At 40.3% G+C, this 20,071-nt stretch overlaps 1 protein-coding gene across 1 annotated transcript in view; it reads right to left on the bottom strand.

The window, feature by feature from the left end:
- Positions 1 to 20,071, bottom strand: part of LOC124795760 (mucin-2) — a 111,361-nt gene that overhangs the window by 28,459 nt on the left and 62,831 nt on the right. Inside the window, exons 5-7 of the mRNA XM_047259843.1 lie at positions 15,981 to 16,281; positions 2,819 to 2,889; positions 2,089 to 2,309 (exon numbers count right to left, since the gene is read on the bottom strand). Of these exons, the coding sequence (XP_047115799.1) occupies positions 2,089 to 2,309; positions 2,819 to 2,889; positions 15,981 to 16,281 (593 nt within the window). The remainder of the gene's footprint in view (positions 1 to 2,088; positions 2,310 to 2,818; positions 2,890 to 15,980; positions 16,282 to 20,071) is intronic.

Here is a 20,071-nt window from a genome sequence, read left to right as displayed (position 1 = left end):
AGCACGGTACTCAGAAGATGCAGTATTGACACATTGTTTTAGTGAACAAGAAAGGTGCACAAATCTTTAAACATTAAAACAACCTATGGCAACTGCTTATTACTCCAGGAGTATATACAATCCCTTGCACAAGCAAAGCAAAAATCCAATTCTGGCCCAGAAGTGCCAGTTGGGACCAACCAACCACCTTATCACTGTCTGCATTTGGCTGTGGTATGGAAGGGCATGGTGTAAGCACACTGCTCCCTTGGCCAGTGTTGCCTTCCTAACCCATGGAGCCGCTACTTCTCACTCAAGTAGCCCCTCAACCTGCATCGTGAGGCTAAGTGCATCCCATGCCAGTTGTCCCACCAAGGAAAATGCCTTGAGAATCAAATCAGTGTCCGCCACATAGCAGCCAAACATGCTGACCAGTGAGCTATGGAAGTGGGCAGATGTACAGAGAAACCTTAAAAACTGAAATTACAAAAACAATTTCAACAGAAAAGAAGAAGGCTTGAAATTAGACAAGTTGCTTTGCTTGTGCAAGGGATTTTATATACTCCTGGAGTAATAAGCAGTTGCCATAGGTTGTTTTAATGTTTAAAGATTTGTGCACCTTTCTTGTTCACTAAAACAATGTGTCAATACTGCATCTTCTGAGTACCATGGTGGTGAGGTATCTTGAACAAAATGACCCCCTCTGTGCCAACCAGCATGGATTTTGAAAACATAAATCATATGAATGAAATAAACAGTGTCAACTCTACCACTCTTCAAGCACCATAACACATGTAAGCATAATTTGGTCTTAGGCAGCATTCTGATGATTTCATGAACTGACCAGTGCATGAATATATATGGCTTGCAAAGCTTGTTTAAGACTATAACTGCTTACTGAGTCATTATAGCTCTGATGGTGTCTTCAACACTGGAAGATGAACCATTAGGCAGAGAAATATGCCTTGGATCATTTATCACCCAAAAAACAAATGTCATTGATGTGCATTTAGTAAAGGGGATGTTCATATTTAAGGCTGAACAGTTAACTAAAAAAAAACAGAGGGATTTAACACACACAAACCCACCCCAGATTTTGCTTTTCAAAATGCTTATGACCATGTCAAATGATATATGACGTGGGAATTAATAGAAAATTATCAAGTTGCAAATAATTTAACAAATACAATAAAATTGTATACCTTTATGCACACATAAAAGTTAAATAACCTCATGGAACATATGCAGAACACACAGAAATTAATCAAGAACTTCAACAAGATTGTGGTCTCTCACAGCTGTTATTTATTATCTATATGAATCAAATAATCCAAAATTTAAAAGAAACAAATCCACCCTGATGCAGAAATTGACAAAACATTTCTGTCAACATTATTATTTCCAGGCAACTATATATTAGTGGCTGAAAGTAAACCAATTTACAAAGATCTGCATGAAAAGTTTCAAAATATTTTCGAAAGGTATAGTATGATCAGTTCAGAAATAAAAACAAAGGCAATGACTACAACTTCAAGAAAGGTACAGTATGAACAGTTCAGAAATAAAAACAAAGGCAATAACAGCAACTCCAAGAATAGAAATTTGAATCAATTACTAGATAGTAAAACAGACAACAGATATTGTTAATTCGGGTAGACATGTTTCACAATTTACATATCAACCAGACATAGAGAAGGATCTTACCAAGTAAAATAAATTTAAAAAAATGTTAAAATAAAATTTTGCTAAACAAATAAGAAATTAAATAAAAATCAGATTCCATAAGTTTTATGAACACTGGCTTTTTATATGAAAACAAGTGTTGGAATCTATGTCAAGATGATAAAGCCAGAATAGACAGATGACAGATGACATTCTTATATAATATGATTGAGGGGCAAGGAAAGAAGTGAAAATACAGTGAAACAGTGGCATGTTGAAGAAGTGGCACATGATTTGCAGATGTATCAGTCTAAATGGTACTAGCATGTTAAGTGTATGTCAGAAGATATGTAAAATTCTCAAATTTCAACAATACGTTAGGTGAGGTTCAGGAAGAGGATGACAATGACTATCTCCACTATGAATCATAGAAAACCTTATACTCACCAATGAAATCAGTGTATTTTGGGTCCACAATGAATGTTCCCAATTTGAGCTTGTTTGGTTCTGCCTCAGGTTCAACTTCCGGGTCATCTATGTTGTTATCCTTTGGCACAGTTGTAACTTGAATCAGACTATCATGGAATAGGTTTTTAATTTCTTGAGTGTTTATTTGTTTCCCAGTTGTGTTTAATTCAACTATGTAGTCCACTAGAACACTGCCTTCACTGAAAAGTAGTTAAGGTTATGAAGAACAGAAGTCAACAGAAATATGAAAAAACCTATATCAGTACTTCAAAAGTTTGACTGCTCTTTAACTAAAAAGTCTAACTGCACTTCAACATTGAAATAAAATTAGCTGTTTACTGGCTTAGAAAGTAATTATGAATTTTCAATGAAATATCATTTATATTGTTACTGATATAGATAATTAATGTGGGCACTTATTTAATCGAGCATGGAGGAAAAACAAGTTTTAATATATCATAGTATAATCACATAAAATACTTATCAGTCAGTGTCCGACCCCAAATTTACCCATTACTTCAAGATCTTAACTTCCTCTTATGTGTGTGAATCCTTTCCTTAAAAGGCACTGTCTGCAGAAGTGTATTTAATAACATGGTGATTGAAATAAGAATTAGTTACATACATTTATCTGAATGTCAAATTCTAACCACTTTCCTTACATCACAAGGGAAGATTGAAGAACAGTTCATCATAGAATTTTACTTACCTAAATGAGTCAATCCTTAATGATTTGTACCATTTGCTTAGCTTATCTGATTTGAGGTATACTGCTTCTAGCTGTAACATAAGACATTCAGAACATAAGTATTTCATTCATTTTGTTCTGTTTTATAGCTGTAATTTGTTTTTCATTAATTTTGATTGAATTTTTGTATAATTGTAAGCAGTTCTTGATATGTAACAGTACGTGCCGGTATGATATACCAGTACCTCATCTCAAAAAAGTGTTAAAATATTGTTTTAAGACATCTAACTTTAATAAAGGCAATCCCCAGAAGGTCACAGTAACAGAACTTCTTTTTTTACATATCAAACACTTAGTATAAGAGTGAAGAGCGGGCCACTAGCATGGATACAGAATTTACTTTCCATTGAAAAATGTGGTGCAGTGGTTAAGCCAGTGGATTCATATTGCAAATGAGTTTCATATCCTTGCCAGACCACCCTGATTTATCTTCTCTGCCAGTTTCCTAAGTCATTTTTGGCCAATGCAATGAAAGCTTGTTAAGCAGGTCATGGCTGTTTCCTTTCTCGTCCTTGATCCAGCCAGGTTTCGTTTTGTTTATAAATAATTACATGGACTTTAAAAGGAGCTTAAAATACATTCTCTCCTTACAGAGACTGAAGCTGGCTTTAAAGGTATATTCTCCACTGAATGCAAATATTATCAAATGATGATTAAGAAAAAGAAATCAAGCTCAATCATGAACTCGTATTTAATTTTGAGTGTGATTGCAAAGAAGTCAGTGACTCCTCCCAGTCACAAAACCCAAAAACTACAAATACAAGAGGAAAACTTGCTGACTTGATTAAGACATGCCAGTGGTAGCAATAAAACTTTGTTTTGTTATGTTATAGATGTTTTGCAATAAATGATGTGTCAACATGATATGATTTGCAGTTCTTGCCCATAGCTTTTTATAGTAAGTGTGTTATGTCTGTTTCATTCAATTAGATAAACTAGAATACAGTGAAATCACAAAATTCTTTACTTTAGGCTGGGAGAACCAAGAATGCCACATGAGCAATGCTCTTGCTCACATGCCATAGCTCTCTTGTCTGGCTGCATACTTCTCCGACTGCTAGATAAAGCAGATAAGTAGTTGTTAACATCTCACTTAGACAGTGAACTGACATCACTTGGTTCCAGTAAGAGGGATGTAAATGGATAAGAGCAAAGTTTAAGCAGATTGTAAATTGTGGTCTGGAGAGTTTGTGCCCAGTAAGCAGTTAAAGGATAGAAAAGGCCCATCATGGTTTAATAACTAAATTCAGAGCATAGTGAGGGAGCAGGGTCTATTGCACTCTCAGTTCAAAAAAGAATGCACAAAAGATGACAAGTAAAGGTTAATAGAGATTTGTGCATCTGTGAAAAGATCTTTGCACAAAGTGTACAATGACTACCATCATCACACTTAGCAAAGGATCTGGCAGAGAACCCGAGAAAATTCTGGTCATATGTAAAATCGCTGAGTGGGACTAAGGCTTCTTTCTGTTCCTTGCTGACCAGTCTGATGTGGAAACCGAAGATAAGAAAATGAAAGCCAAACATTTAAATTTCACTTTCAAGAAATTGTTCACACAGGAGAATCATACAAACATACCTTCATTTGACTATCGAACAGACTCCCATATGTAAAACATAATAATAAGCATCTCTGGTATAAGGAAACAACTGAAAGATATGAAAGCAAATAAATCACCTGGTCCAGATGTATTCCCAATTCGATTTTATGATGAATACTCTGTGGCATTGTCCCTTATCTAGCCTACATTTATGGTGGGTTTCTTGCCCAGCGCAAAGTCACAAGTGACTGGAAAGAAGCGTAGGTGACACCAGTATATAAGAAGAGTAAAAGAATGGATCCAGAAAATTTCAGGCCAATAATCCTAACTTTGGTTTGCTGCAGAATCCTTGAACATATTCTCAGTTCAAATATAGTAAACTTTCTTGAGACTGATAAGTTTATGTCCACTAATCAGCAGGGTTTTAGGAAGCATCACTTGCATGAAACTCAGCTTGCCCTTTTCACACATAACATACTGTGCACAATGGACGAAGGGCAACAGACAGAATCCACATTTCTAGATTTGCCCCATTGCAGGTTCCTAATGAAAGTACAAGCATATAGAATAAGATTACAGATATGTGAGTGGTTCAAAGACTTCTTAATTGACATAAATCAGTATGTTGTCCTTTAAGGTGAGTATTCATCACAGACAAGGATACTGTCAGGAGTGTCCTAGGGAAGTGTGATAGGACTGCTGTTGTTCTCTATATACATAAATGATTTGGTGAACAGGATGGGTAGCAATCTGTGGTTTTTGCTGATGATGCTGTGGTGTATGGTAATGTGTCAGAGTTGAATGACTTTAAGAAGATAAAAGATGACTTACACAAAATATCTAGTTGGTGTGATGAATGACAGCTATCTCTGAATGTGGAAAAATGTGAGTTAATGTGGATGACTAGAAAGAACAAATCTGTAATGTTTGGACACTTTATTACTGATGTCCTGCTTGACACAGTCAAGTCATTTAAATATCTAGATATAATGTTGCAAAACAATTTGAAATGGAACAAGCATGTGAAAACTGTGGTAGGGAAGGCAAACAATCAACTTCAGTTTATTGGAAGAATTTTAGGAAAGAGTAATTCACTCGTAAAGAAGACAGCATATAGGGTATGGTGTGACCTATTCTTGAGTACTACTCGAGTGTTTGGGATCTGTAACAGGTCGGATTGTAGAAAGACATTGAAGCCATTCAGAGGTGGGCTGCTAGATTTGTTACCATTATTTCAAAACAACACTTAAGTGTTAGGGAGATGCTTCAGGAACTCAAATGGGAATCACTGGAGGGAAGGCAGCATTCTTTCTGAGAAACACTATTGAGAAAATTTAGAGAACCAGCATTTGAAGCTGACTGCCAAATGATTCTGCTGCTGCCAACATACATTGATGAATTCTGCATAAGGACTACAAAGATAAGATACAAGAAATCAGGGCTCTTATGGAGGCATATAGGCAGTCATTTTTCCCTCGCTCTATTTGTGAGTGGAACAGGAAAGGAAATGACCAGTAGTGGTACAGAGTACCCTCCACCATGCACCATATGGTGGCTTGTGAGAGTATCTATGTAGATGTAGATGTAGATGTAGACTGCAGATGAGGAATATACCAAAACATCTCCAGTGGCAGTCTATTGAAGACAAATGCCAATAAAGAGTTTCAAGACACAGTACTAAGTGGTGAATTTAGGAATATACTAGCCTCTAAGTACTGTTCCCATAGGGATTACAGAAGGAAATATTAGACTAATTATCAGGTGCACAGAGGTATTAAAGCAGTTATTCTTTTGTGCTATGAATTTGAAATTCATGGCACATTGTTCTTCCTGCTCACTCTGTCTGGTGCAGCTTCATTGTACGACGCTAATAGTGTGGTCAAAAGGTGAATTTTGTGTTGTGTAAGTTGCAACAGCGCTGCTCCAGGGCAAGATAGGGTGGTGTGACACAGAGGAATTCAGTGACCTGTTCCACTACAAATCTCCTGGAGGCCAGCACCTTAGCTGCAGTAGAATGACCAGGGAAACCTGTGGACAATCTCCGGAGGTCAGTGCAGGGTCTGGCCAAGGTTAGGAGTGACAGTTGACATTGTTGGTAAAAGTGGGCTGAGTCTAGAGGTGTCAGACAGCAGAACAGGATTGCGGCGATGACTACTAGAGCCTCTACCAGAAGCTGCAGTGCTAACGACTCACGAGAGTGGGAGCATTGAAGGGACTGGTGAGGGGCACTAGCCTGACTCATTCTGGATAGCCTTGGCAGGCCTAAGGTACTGCAGTCAGCCACAGTCAGAGCTACAAGAATGCTGCATTACATGGAGAGAGAGTTAGCTTGTGGCCAGCAGCTAAGAGAGAATCAGCTGGAACTTGATGTGCCATGGGGCCGGACTCTTTGAGGAACTAACAGTTGATGCAGGCTGGTAGGACAGCTGTGGACATCATCAATCAAGAGGGTGATCAGTGTCTTTTTGCCTGTGGCAGGAGAAGATGGAAGTCCTACCAAGATATGCAGATAAAAAGTTTTGTTGATACTGTAAAGGTAGAACACTAAGAGTCCGCTTTAGTGGCTGCAGTGATACTTTGTTAGTTGATGAAGGGATGATCAAATCCAGAGGCATGTACCATGAGTATTATGTATATTGTAGGAAACTGTATATGTGTTTGAGTGTAATGACCCATTGTTGTTGTTGTGGTCTTCAGTTCAGAGACTGGTTTGATGCAGCTCTCCATGCTACTCTCTCCTGTGCAAGCTTCTTCATCTCCCAGTACTTACTGCCTTCTTCTGAGTCTGCTTAGTGTATTCATCTCTTGGTCTTCCTCTATGATTTTTACCCTCCATGCTTCCCTCCAATATTAAATTGGTGATTCCTTGATGCCCCTGAACATGTCCTACCAACCGATCCCTTCTTCTAGTCAAGTTGTGCCACAAATTTCTCTTCTTCCCAATTCTACTCAATACCTCCTCATTAGTTATGTGATCTACCCATCCAATCTTCAGCATTCTTCTGTAGCACCACATTTGGAAAGCTTCTATTCTCTTCTTGTTTAAACTACTTATCATCCACGTTTCAGTTCCATATGTGGCTACACTCCATACAAATACTTTCAGAAATGACTTTCTGACACTTAAATCTTTACTCTATATTAACAAATTTCTCTTCTTCAGAAACAATTTCCTTGCCACTGCAAGTCTACTTTTTATATCCTCTCTACATTGAGCATCATCATTTACTTTGCTCCCCAAATAGCAAAACTCCTTTACTACTTTAGGTGTCTCATTTCCTAATCTAATTCCCTCAGCATCACCCGATTTAATTCGACTACATTCCACTATCCCCATTTTGCTTTGGTTGATGTTCATCTTATATCCTCCTTACAAGACACTGTCCATTCCGTTCAACTGCTCTTCCAGGTCCTTTGCTGTCTCTGAGACAATTACAATGTCATGGGCCTAACCTCAAAGAATTTAGTTCTTCTCCATGGATTTTAATGCCTACTCCAAATTTTTCTTTTGTTTCCTTTACTGCTTGCTCAATATACAGATTGAATAACATCGGGGAGAGGCTACAACCCTGTCTCACTCCATTCCCAACTTCTTTTTTTCCCTTTCATACACTTCGACTCTTATAACTGCAATCTGGCTTCTGTACAAATTGTAAATAGCCTTTCACTCCCTGTATTTTACCCCTGCCACCTTCAGAACTTGAAAGAGAGTATTCCAGTCACCATTGTCGAAAGCTCACTCCCTGTATTTTACCCCTGCCACCTTCAGAATTTGAAAGAGAGTTTTCCAGTCACCATTGTCGAAAGCTTTCTCTAAGTCTAAAAACTCTAGAAACATAGGTTTGCATTTCCTTAATCTATCTTCTAAGATAAGTCATAGGGTCAGTATTGCCTCATGAGTTCCAACATTTCTATGGAATCCAAACTGATCTTCCCCAAGGTCGGCTGCTACCAATTTTTCCAATCGACTGTAAAGAATTCATGTTAGTATTTTGCAGCCGTGAATTATTAAACTGACAGTTCGGGTAATTTTCACATCTGTCAACACCTGCTTTCTTTGGGACTGGAATTATTACATTCTTCTTGAAGTCTGAGGGTATTTCACCTGTCTCTTACATCATGCCTGGCAGATAGTAGAAATTTGTCAGGGCTGGCTCCCCCAAGGCTATGGAATGGAATGTTGTTTCGACTTAGGTCTTTGAGTGCTCTGCCAAACTCTTCACGCAATATCATATCTCCCATTTTATCTTCATCTCCATCCTCTTCCATTTCCATAATATTGTCCTCAAGTACATCACCCTTGTGTAGACCATCTATATACTCCTTCCACCTTTCTGCTTTCCCTTCTTTGCTTAGAACTGGGTTTCCATCTGAGCTCTAGATATTCATACAAGTGGTTCTCTTTTCTCCAAAGGTCTCTTTAGTTTTCCTGTAGGCAGTATCTATCTTACCCCTAGTGATATATGCCTCTACATCCTTACATTTGTCCTCTAGCCATCCCTGTTTAGCCATTTTGCACTTCCTGTTGATCTCATTTTTGAGATGTTTGTATTCCTTTTTGCCTGCTTCATTTACTGCATTTTTATGTTTTCTCCTTTCATCAATTAAATTCAATATATCTTCTGTTACCCAATGATTTTTATTAGCTCTCATCTTTTTATCTACTTGATCCTCTGCTGCCTTCACTATTTCAGCTACCCATTCTGCTTCTACTGTATTTCTTTCCCCCGTCTTGTCAATCGTTCCCTAATGCTCTCCCTGAAACTCTCTACAACCTCTGGTTCTGTCAGTTTATCCAGGTCCCATCTCCTTAAATTCCCACCTTTTCGCAGTTTCTTCAGTTTTAATCTACAGTTCATAACCAATAGATTGTGGTCAGAGTCCAAATATGCCCCTGGAAATGTCTTACAATTTAAAACCTGGTTCCTAAATCTCTGTCTTGCCACTGAAACTCTCTACAACCTCTGGTTCTGTCAGTTTATCCAGGTCCCATCTCCTTAAATTCCCACCTTTTTGCAGTTTCTTCAGTTTTAATCTACAGCTCATAACCAATAGATTGTGGTCAGAGTCCACATCTGCCCCTGGAAATGTCTTACAATTTAAAACCTGGTTCCTAAATCTCTGTCTTGCCACTATATAATCTATCTGAGACCTTCCAGTAGCTCCAGGGTTCTTCCATGTATACAACCTTCTTTCTTGATTCTTGAACCAAGTGTTAGCTATGATTAAGTTATGCTCTGTGCAAAATTCTACCAGGTGCCTTCCTGTTAAATTCCTTACTACATTTCATATTCACCTACTATGTTTCCTTCTCTTCCTTTTCCTGCTATCGAATTCCAGTCACCAATGACTATTGAATTTTCGTCTCCCTTCACTATCTGAATAATTTCTTTTATCTTATCATACATTTTGTCAATCTCTTCGTCATCTGCGGAGCTAGTTGGCATATAAACCTGTACTACTGTGGTAGGCATGGATTTTGTATCTATCTTGGCCACAATAACACATTCACTATGCTATTTGTAGTAGTTTACCCGCATTCCTGTTTTTTAATCATTATTAAACCTACTCCTTCATTAGCCCTATTTGATTTTCTATTTATAACCCTGTATTCACCTGACCAGAAGTCTTGTTCCTCCTGCCACTGAACTTCACTAATTCCCACTATATATAACTTTAACCTATCCACTCCCCTTTTTAAATTTTCTAACCCACCTGCCTGATTAAGGGATCTGACATTCCAAGCTCCGACCCGTACAACACCAGTTTTCTTCCTCCTGATAACGAGGTCCTCCTGAGTAGTCCCAACTGGAGATCCAATTGGGGGACTATTTTACCTCCAGAATATTTTACCCAAGAGGACGCCATCATCATTTAACCATACAGTAAAGCGGCATGCCCTCAGCCGTTCACAGTACCAGCACAGCAAGGCGGTGTTGGTTAGTATTACAAGGCCAGATCAGTCAATCATCCAGACTGTTGCCCCTGCAACTACTGAAAAGGCTGTTGCTCCTCTTCAGGAACCACACATTTGTCTGTCCTCTCAACAGATACCCCTCTGTTGTGGTTGCACCTATGGTACGGCTATCTGTATCACTGAGGCACGCAAGCCTCCCCACCAAGGTCCATGGTTCATGGTTAATTACCATTAATATATTACACAATGTGGCTGTGAGGCAGAGTAATCTGTCTCATATGATGTTTCCTTGTATGTTGCTGGGATGTGTTAATATTTCTCAAAACAATAGTTTGTGCATTGTTTGTTTGCCACACTGAGGGCATAATCCATATGATATGAAACTACAAATAATATAATTTTTAGTGACTACTGTTGTTCTTAGCATAGGCAAATTCATAGCCTGGTAGATAGTAGTAGTAGTGGTAGTGGTGGTAGTGGTGGTAGTGGTGGTGGTAGTGGTAGTGGTAGTAGTAGTAGTAGTAGTAGTAGTAGTGAGTTGTCAGTGAAGGTGCCAGTTAGCAGATGTAGGTGGTATTCTGATTTTATTAATTTGTTCTCCTGTGGTTGATGTGATGACCCGTTGCAACATCTGTGAGCTGAGAGTGTGAACATTTTATTCTTCATTTGCTGTTCTTGTTTGGTGCCACTTTATGTGCCACTGGGGTTGTATCTAAAAGTGAGTTGCCATCATTCTTTAATATTCTACTCTTGTAATTCATTTGTGGAAGGTACTTAAATTCTTGATAAATGTTTTTGGTAAAGTAATCCCATGCCAACATAACCCCCAGCTCAAAACACATTCCACCAAAATCATAACCTACACTTTCATGCTCCATACAAGAACTGAAAGTGATGAAATCTAACATATAGTACAATGCACTTCACAGCAGTTTGCAGGTTATAGATGTGGTTATAGATGTAGATGTAGAAGAAGCTTTTATTTCGGAGAAAAATCGATCTTTTTTATGGATAATGCAGCTGCACACCAAGGCACTGACAATGGGAAAATTAAGGAAGGTTAACCAAAAATTATTTTGACCTGCATTCTTTTCAACAGATAGGGCACTCTGTTACTTCCAATTATTCTGATATCTCAAAAATTTGTGACTGAAAAAAAATTTCATTTGATGCAATCACAGTTGCTTCAAAACCTTACATAATATCAATCTGCTTTCATCATCAGCAGAAACATAAGATAAAAGGAGCAAATGGTGATCGCAACAACACGTAAATTTGTGTCATATGTTTGATGCATTTTGTAATGGTGTCACATGAAAAGAGGCTTGCAGTTTAGTCAGTCATATTTGCCATCAGAAAAATGTCATTATTTTCCAGAAACAGTTTAATATTGCTTTTCTCATAGAAAAATTGTAATGCCATTCTCTTGGAGTGCAGGATTCCACCACTACTTCATTTATGCTACAGTGTCACTCATACAACCAAATTCAATTACAAAACATTTTCTTTTGTTTTAACTGACTATGCTAAGGAAAGTGGCAGTAATAACATGAACTGTACCATATAAAATCAATGAAATGCACCTTGTCGACTGTAACAAAATTCAGTGAAGACAGGCTTTATGTAGATGTTGCTAAATCACACCTGAGGAATGGAATCAGTTCACTGGAAAGAAATTGGGCAAAGTTCACTTAGGGGCTACCTAAAAGAGGATGGCAGTAGAGAATAAGTCTGTATTTAATCAGTCAAACACAGTCTTTCAGAACAAGAATTAATGTGAGAAGAAAGCAGATATGCCTTAATGGAAACTCTATTATGTAGTGAGGTGAATGATTCCAATGCTGCTCACAATCAAAGATCCAGAGGTGACTCAGGATTGCATCCTGAAATTTAAACAGCACTGCAGTGACAGCAGAACCACAGTGTGTGCCAGGAGCAATGGTACCAGATCCCTGAGGAGCCAGACACGAGATGCAGAAAGACAGCTGTTATGGATGTCTATTATGGCACTTTGTGTGTCTGCTGCTGGGTATGCTCCTCCCATGTGGAGGGCATTTGTACATTAAAGACAGTGGGGTACCTAAGTGAAGTCGGTGTGCATTGCAAAAGGCTGCTCAAATCCAATGCCAGTGCATAAACTGTACCCACTCACTGGCATTACTCCCCCTCATGTGCACCAGTACATTGTGTGATATGTGGAGAGGAAGAAGATTGGAATAGAACTTCACTACCCACTGCACAGACTGCAGCCAATTGGGAAATGCCCACAAGTCACAAAAAGCTTCTTGCTAAGAACTCTGGTTCTCTTCCACAGAGTCGAAAGGTGGAGGACAGAACAAGAGAACTGGGACATCCTTCTGTGAGAAGAGCCAGACTCTGGCAGTAAGCTCCCCAAAACTTTCGACAGAACAAGGGGGTGAGTGGCACACTGCAAGGCCAACATGCACAAGTGGGGCCTCCTCTCCTCTCAGCTGAAGCAAATAAGCTGCACCAGTACAGCAAGGTGCAAGGTCCATGCTACCTGCTGCAGTGCCTCCTCCTGGCTGAACTTTGCACACCTGAAGGTATATGATATGAATAACAAGGTTACTTACGCCACAATTTTCTGGAAACAATGATTTTGTGTTCCTTGTTTCAGGAAAGCATTTGATAATAGTTCTGCTTTGTCATTTAGAGAACAAAACACGATGTAACTGAGTATCAAAGCAGATTTAAGGTTGGATTCAGGACTCCTTTGCCGACAGAACTCAAAACGCCATTTTTAATGGAACAAAACTGACGGATATAAAGGTAATATCATGAGTATGCCAAATAATTGTGACAGGACCATTACTGCTTACAATATACGTGATCTAACAGATAATAACTGAAGCACCATGAGGCTGTTCGCAGACAAGGAAGTTATCTACAGGATAAATAGTAATGCCAGAACTTGGTTGCAAACTGCAGGAAGACCTGCAGAAGCTCTACAATTGGTGCGGGGAGTGGCAGTTGACCCCGAACGTAAATAAAACTAACGTTTTGCGCAAAAGTAGGCGAAGAAAACTACTACTGTTTGGTTACACTACCAACGAAGAAACACTGGAAACAGAGCTACAGTTGAATGTTTAGGAGTAATTGCAGTGGAGGTACGAACCATCTACCTGTCAAAGGGGTGGGTGTGGGTGTGAAAAAGAAGCATAGCCCTCGCCGCGTGAATTGCAGAATTATTTGAGACTCTCAGCATTTGCGTTTTGCAACAAACTTTACACACGAGTTTAAATCTTTACGAAATTTTTTCTCTCTGGCAACCCTTACAAACTGAGGAAAGGAAAAATGTTTATCGCTTATTATTTTTCCGCTGTTCATGCAGTAAAAGTACTGCTTGAGGCATGACGGTAAAATTTATTACTTCTTTACCACTAACTGTACTCGCGACACATTTTACAGACAGCATGCACATGTACCACTGAATGTAAGTGCAAAATTATATCATTGTACGACACATACTTCAGGAGATATGACGTCATAAACAATGAGATGCGTTTAAAACTGTCGCATCTTGCATGACGTTTAAATTTATTACTTCGTTGCTACTAACTCCATTCGCAACACATATTGCAGACAATATCCACATGTGCCACTGAATCTTACTACAAAATTATACAATTGTGCGATACATACTGCAGGAGTAATGACGTCATAAATATTAAGCACAAGGCCAGACGCACAGCCATAAACAACACCAGGGCAACGCCACATTTCTCCGCTAGTGATGATATAAAAGAAATAGCAGGAAAAGCACATGCCAGGCTGAGATTAATAGGAAGAATCTTAAGGAAACACACTTGTGTACTGTTCATCGCTCTGGGAAACTTACAACGTTGATATAAAGAAGAGATAGTAAAGATACAGCACAGAGCTGTGCATTTCTCCAACGGATTTTTTAAAAGCTGGCACTGGAGCGTTGCGGAGATTCTCAAGAAACTTCAGCAGGCGCATACAGAGAAGTATACTTTTCTGAGAGTATACGTTCCTGGAAGTGTTGGGCAACATATTACTCCACATACGTCTTGCAAAATGAGCATAATGGAAAAAAATCAGAGAAATACGGATGTTTATCTACAATCGTTATTACGATGCATCATTCGCGATGGAACATGGAAGGGAACAAAAGATAGTGGCAACAAAATATTACCAAAAGTTATCTCTGTCACATATTGTAAAGTGTGGAAGATAGATGTACACAACTGGCCATTAAAACTGCTACACCAAGAAGAAATGCAGACGAGAAACGGGTATTCATTGGACAAATATATTGTACTAGGACTGGCATGTGATTACATTTTCACGCAATTTGGGTGCATAGATCCTGAGAAATCAGTAGCCAGAACAACAACCTCTGGCCGTAATAACGGCCTTCATACGCCTGGGCATTGAGTAAAACAGAGCTTGGATGGCGTGTACAGGTACAGCTGCCCATGCAGCTTCAACACGATACCACAGTTCATCAAGAGTAGTGACTGGCGTATTGTGACGAGCCAGTTGCTCGGCCACCATTGGCCAGACGTTTTCAATTGGTGAGAGATCTGGAGAATGTGCTTGCCAAGGCAGCAGTCGAACATTTTCTGTATCCAGAAAGGCCCGTACAGGACCCGCAACATGCGGTCGTGCATTATCCTGCTGAAATGTAGGGTTTCTCAGGGATCGAATGAAGGGTAGAACCACGGGTCGTAACACAGCTGAAATGTAACGTCCACTGTTCAAAGTGCCGTCAATGCGAACAAGAGGTGACCGAGACGTGTAACCAACGGCACCCCATACCATCACGCCGGGTGTTACGCCAGTATGGCGATGACGAATACACGCTTCCAATGTGGTTCACCGCGATGACGCCAAACACGGATGTAACCATCATGATGCTATAAACAGAACCTGTATTCATCCGAAAAAATGACGTTTTGCCATTCATGCACCCAGGTTCGTCGTTGAGTACACCATCGCAGGCGCACCTGTCTGTGATGCAGCGCCAAGGGTAACCGCAGCCATAGTCTCCGAGCTGATAGTCCATGCTGCTGCAAACGTCGTCGAACTATTCGTGTAGATGGTTGTTGTCTTGCAAACGAGGCCGTTGGGATCCAGCACGGCGTTCCGTATTACCCTCCTGAACTCACCGATTCCATATTCTACTAACAGTCATTGGATCTCGACCAACGCGAGCAGCGATGTCGGGATACGATAAACCGCAATAGCGATAGGCTACAATCCGACCTTTATCAAAGTCGGAAACGTGATGGTAAGCATTTCTCCTCCTTACACGAGGCATCACAACGACGTTTCACCAGGCAACGCCGGTCAACTGCTGTTTGTGTATGAGAAATCGGTTGGAAACTTTCTTCATGTCAGCACGGTGTAGGTGTCGCCACCGGCGCCAACCTTGTGTGAATGCTCTGAAAAGCTAATTATTTGCATATCACAGCATCTTCTTCCAGTCGGTTAAATTTCGTGTCTGTAGCACGTCATCTTCGTGGTGTAGCAATTTTAATGGCCAGTAATGTAGATGTACAAACAACCTGTTAATGGGACACGGGGAGGCAGAGGCGGACGCTGCCTCCCGACGAGTGGAAGCGCCCTGGAAAGTGTCAGGAAGTGGACCGGGTGACTTTGTGGATGGCTGGGAACGCACCTGCTGCTTGACGTCGTTGGCGAGCTGCTGCCACTCGCGCGTGTTGTGGTCGAGCAGCTCGGGCACCCACTCGACGCCGCCCACCAGCCGCACAGTGCCCACGAAGTCGCAGTCCTCCGTGCAGATGCCCGGCGTTGTCGGCCGGGGCGTCGTCGTCGTCGTCGTCGTCGTCGTAGTCGTAGTGGTGGTCGTAGTCGAGGAGGTCGTTTCCGCCTCGGCGGTCCGCGCCTGCTCCAGCAGCTTCTCTATCGAGATGGGAGTAGTTGACGGCGTGGGCCAGCCGGTGAATGGCGTAGTCGACCTGCAACACAAGCAGACAAGAGATTCGTGCTGAAGTGCCATTTGCGGAACCACAGGTCGTTGGCACCTACTGAAAATTCGACATGGCGGAAAGCAATATTCTGCAACTAACAAGCCACGCTGCTCATCTGTGATTCCACCCACCGTGGAAATCAAATGTCAGTTACACCTTGACTAGAGTGTTGTGCGCCTCGCACTACAGTTGCTGCTGACGTACAGATATTTTCGCTGCCAGGAGAACTGCAGCAAATACAATGTGGAGCATAGTCCCATGGAGCGCTCACAATGTGTAACAAATTAGTTTACGGGCTATTTGATTAATCCGTATTTAACTATGAGTGCATGATAACCATTTGCAGAAGAGTCCACGAAAAAAAGCTACAATTTTCTAAATAAAAATTTTGCAATGACATAAGCACTACACGGAAGGAGCTTCCTCAATTTGCTTTCAAATTTAGCTTCGATATCTGCAAGGCATTTTCTAAATGATCAAAGATTTTGGCAGCAGTATTCAAAAATGGTTCAAATGGCTCTGAGCACTATGGGACTCAACTGCTGTGGTAATCAGTCCCCTAGAACTTAGAACTACTTAAACCTAACTAACCTAAGGACATCACACACATCCATGCCCGAGGCAGGATTCGAACCTGCGACCGTAGCAGTCGCACGGTTCCGGACTGCGCCCCTAGAACCGCGAGACCACCGCGGCCGGCGGCAGCAGTATTATTCGCCCCTTCTGAGCCACATCAATTTTAATGAAAAGTTATCAAGGTAATTTTTTATCGTTTATCAGTTATTATATTATTAGCAAAACTATACTCAGCAGTGCTACAGAATGTTTCCAGACCCTTGAACTGAGAAAACTACGGACGAATTAATGGAATACATTTGAGCCATATTCGTTTTGCTTGCGATATTGTACTGTTTGCCCCTAGCGCAGGGAATCCTCAACAGTGAATGGAAGAACTTAATAGAGTAAGTTTGAAACTAGGACTGAAAATCAGTTATAATAATACTAAAATCATAGTCATCACGTTGAAAAGAAACTAGTATAAATTCACAATAAAGTCATAGAGTTGGCTGAAGAGTATTTGTATTTACGGCAGCATAATTTAACGATTGCATGAACATGAAAAGAAATGAAGAGGACGTTAAAAAGCGTCTGATGTGTTTTGGTAAACTATATGAAGTTCCCAAAACTAAATGTTTGGTATGTCTGAAAACGAAAGTTTACAGTTAATGTGTTCCACTAGTTTTTACATAAGATAGCGAGGAGTAGAAAAACTGATGAAGACTGTCTGCAAAGGCATCTGACCACGCCCGGGTTCCCGGGTTCGATTCCCGGCGGGGTCAGGGATTTTCTCTGCCTCGTGATGACTGGGTGTTGTGTGATGTCCTTAGGTTAGTTAGGTTTAAGTAGTTCTACGTTCTAGGGGACTGATGGCCATTGATGTTAAGTCCCATAGTGCTCAGAGCCATTTTTTCTGAAACGTCAATATTTTCATCCCGTATGACGCGGTCACACGTTTTACAGAAATGAACTCCATCCACGAAAACTTGCATTCTAAGAAAGATGCACCTTATGAATTACAAGACATGAAAACCTACAAGTGAAAGACGTAATTCTGACTGCAATGAAAACGGAATGAAGCTAGTGGGGACGTACAGTAAGGAAATACTTTGCTGGATTGCAAAAGAGAAGACAAGACAGAGAATATCACCAAATAGAAGATGACTAGATAACATAGAGAAATGTGAAGGAGCAACATGGATACGTATGGCCACCGACTAAAAAAACATGAGGAATTCTAGATGTGTTTATTGAGCAACGGATGTTGCATTGATCTTGATTTTAATTAATTAATTTTGTAGTATGGGAATGTGTTGCCGGTCAGTCTGTTGACTGTTTACACTTTTAAAAATTATTCATGACGGTTTGGGTGATATAATCCATATCGTATTTCAGTTACCATAAAGATGAGCGAAGTTATAAATACGGAACTGGAAAGTAAAAAAAGCGCCTCGATCTCAAAAATATTTCAAAGTGAAATAAATAGTTAATTTGCCGCATGCTGCAAGTCCAGATTCGATGTTTTTTGCGACACTTTTACTGTGGCGTACTAGAAAACCATGTCAAGATGCTACCGTACCATAACCTATTACAACACTCAGCAATGCGATAAAATACCGCAAATCCTAAAAAGAGAAATGGCTGTCCCAGCCTTTCCAACGACAAAAAAATAACGACATACAAGCTTTGACAGTGTTGCAAACAACCGAAATGTCCTAGCTCTTAAAAGCCTTAAGCTAAGTTCATCAAATACAAATTATTAAGATGCCTAGGAAACGAGTGAACAAAATCTACTGTCTTTTGAATTAGATCTGTCTGTAGCAAAGAAGGGAAAGCAGAAAGGTGGAAGGAGTATATAGAGGGTCTATACAAGGGCGATGTATTTGACGACAATGTTATGGAAATGGAAGAGGATGTAGATGAAGATGAAATGGGAGATATGATACTACGTGAAGAGTTTGACAGAGCATTGAAAGATTTGAGTCGAAACAAGGCCCCGGGAGTAGATAACATTCCATTAGAACTACTGACAGCCTTGGGAGAGCCAGTCCTGACAAAACTCTACCACCTGGTGAGCAAGATGTATGAGACAGGCGAAATAAAAAAATGGGTCAAATGGCTCTGAGCACTATGGGACTCAACTTCTGAGGTCATTAGTCCCCTAGAACTTAGAACTAGTTAAACCTAACTAACCTAAGGACATCACACACATCCTTGCCCGAGGCAGGATTCGAACCTGCGACCGTAGCGGTCTCGCGGTTCCAGACTGCAGTGCCCAGAACCGCACGGCCACTTCGGCCGGCACAGGTGAAATACCCTTAGACTTCAAGAAGAATATAATAATTCCAATCCCAAAGAAACCAGGTGTTGACAGATGTGAAAATTACCGAACTATCAGTTTAATAAGTCACGGCTGCAAAGTACTAACGCGAATTCCTTACAGACGAATGGAAAAACTAGTAGAAGCCGACTTCGGGGATGATCAGTTTGGATTCCGTAGAAATATTGGAACACGTGAGGCAATACTGACCCTACGACTTATCTTAGAAGCTAGATTAAGGAAATGAATACCTACGTTTCTAGTATTTGTAGACTTAGAGAAAACTTTTGACAATGTTGACTAGAATACTCTCTTTCAGATTCTGAAGGTGGCAGGGGTAAAATACAGGGAACGAAAGGCTATTTACAATTTGTACAGAAACCAAATGACAGTTATAAGAGTTGAGGGGCATGAAAAAAAATGGTTCAAATGGCTCTGAGCACTATGGGACTTAACATCTATGGTCACCAGTTCCCTAGAACTTAGAACTACTTAAACCTAACTAACCTAAGGACATCACACAACACCCAGTCATCACGGAGGGGCATGAAAGGGAAGCAGTGGTTGGGAAGGGAGTGAGACAGGGTTTTAGCCTCTCCCCGATGTTATTCAATCTGTATATTGAGCAAGCAGTGAAGGAAACAAAAGAAAAATTCAGAGTAGGTATTAAAATCCATGAAGAAGAAATAAAAACCTTGAGGTTCGCCGAAGACATTGCAATTCTGTCAGAGACAGCAAAGGACTTGGAAGAGCAGTTGAACCGAATGGATAGCGTCTTGAAAGGAGGATATAAGATGAACATCAACAAAAGCAACAACACAACAACAACTGTCTGTGCTAGCGATGTTTTTACATTTCTTTCACGGTAATTCATGTCATTTGATAATTTACTAATGCAAG

This window comes from Schistocerca piceifrons, chromosome 4 (genome assembly GCF_021461385.2).
Source record: "Schistocerca piceifrons isolate TAMUIC-IGC-003096 chromosome 4, iqSchPice1.1, whole genome shotgun sequence".
Lineage (NCBI taxonomy): Eukaryota > Metazoa > Arthropoda > Insecta > Orthoptera > Acrididae > Schistocerca > Schistocerca piceifrons.
The sequence above is the reverse complement of the archived record's forward strand: the minus strand, read 5'-3'. Positions and strand labels throughout refer to the sequence as shown.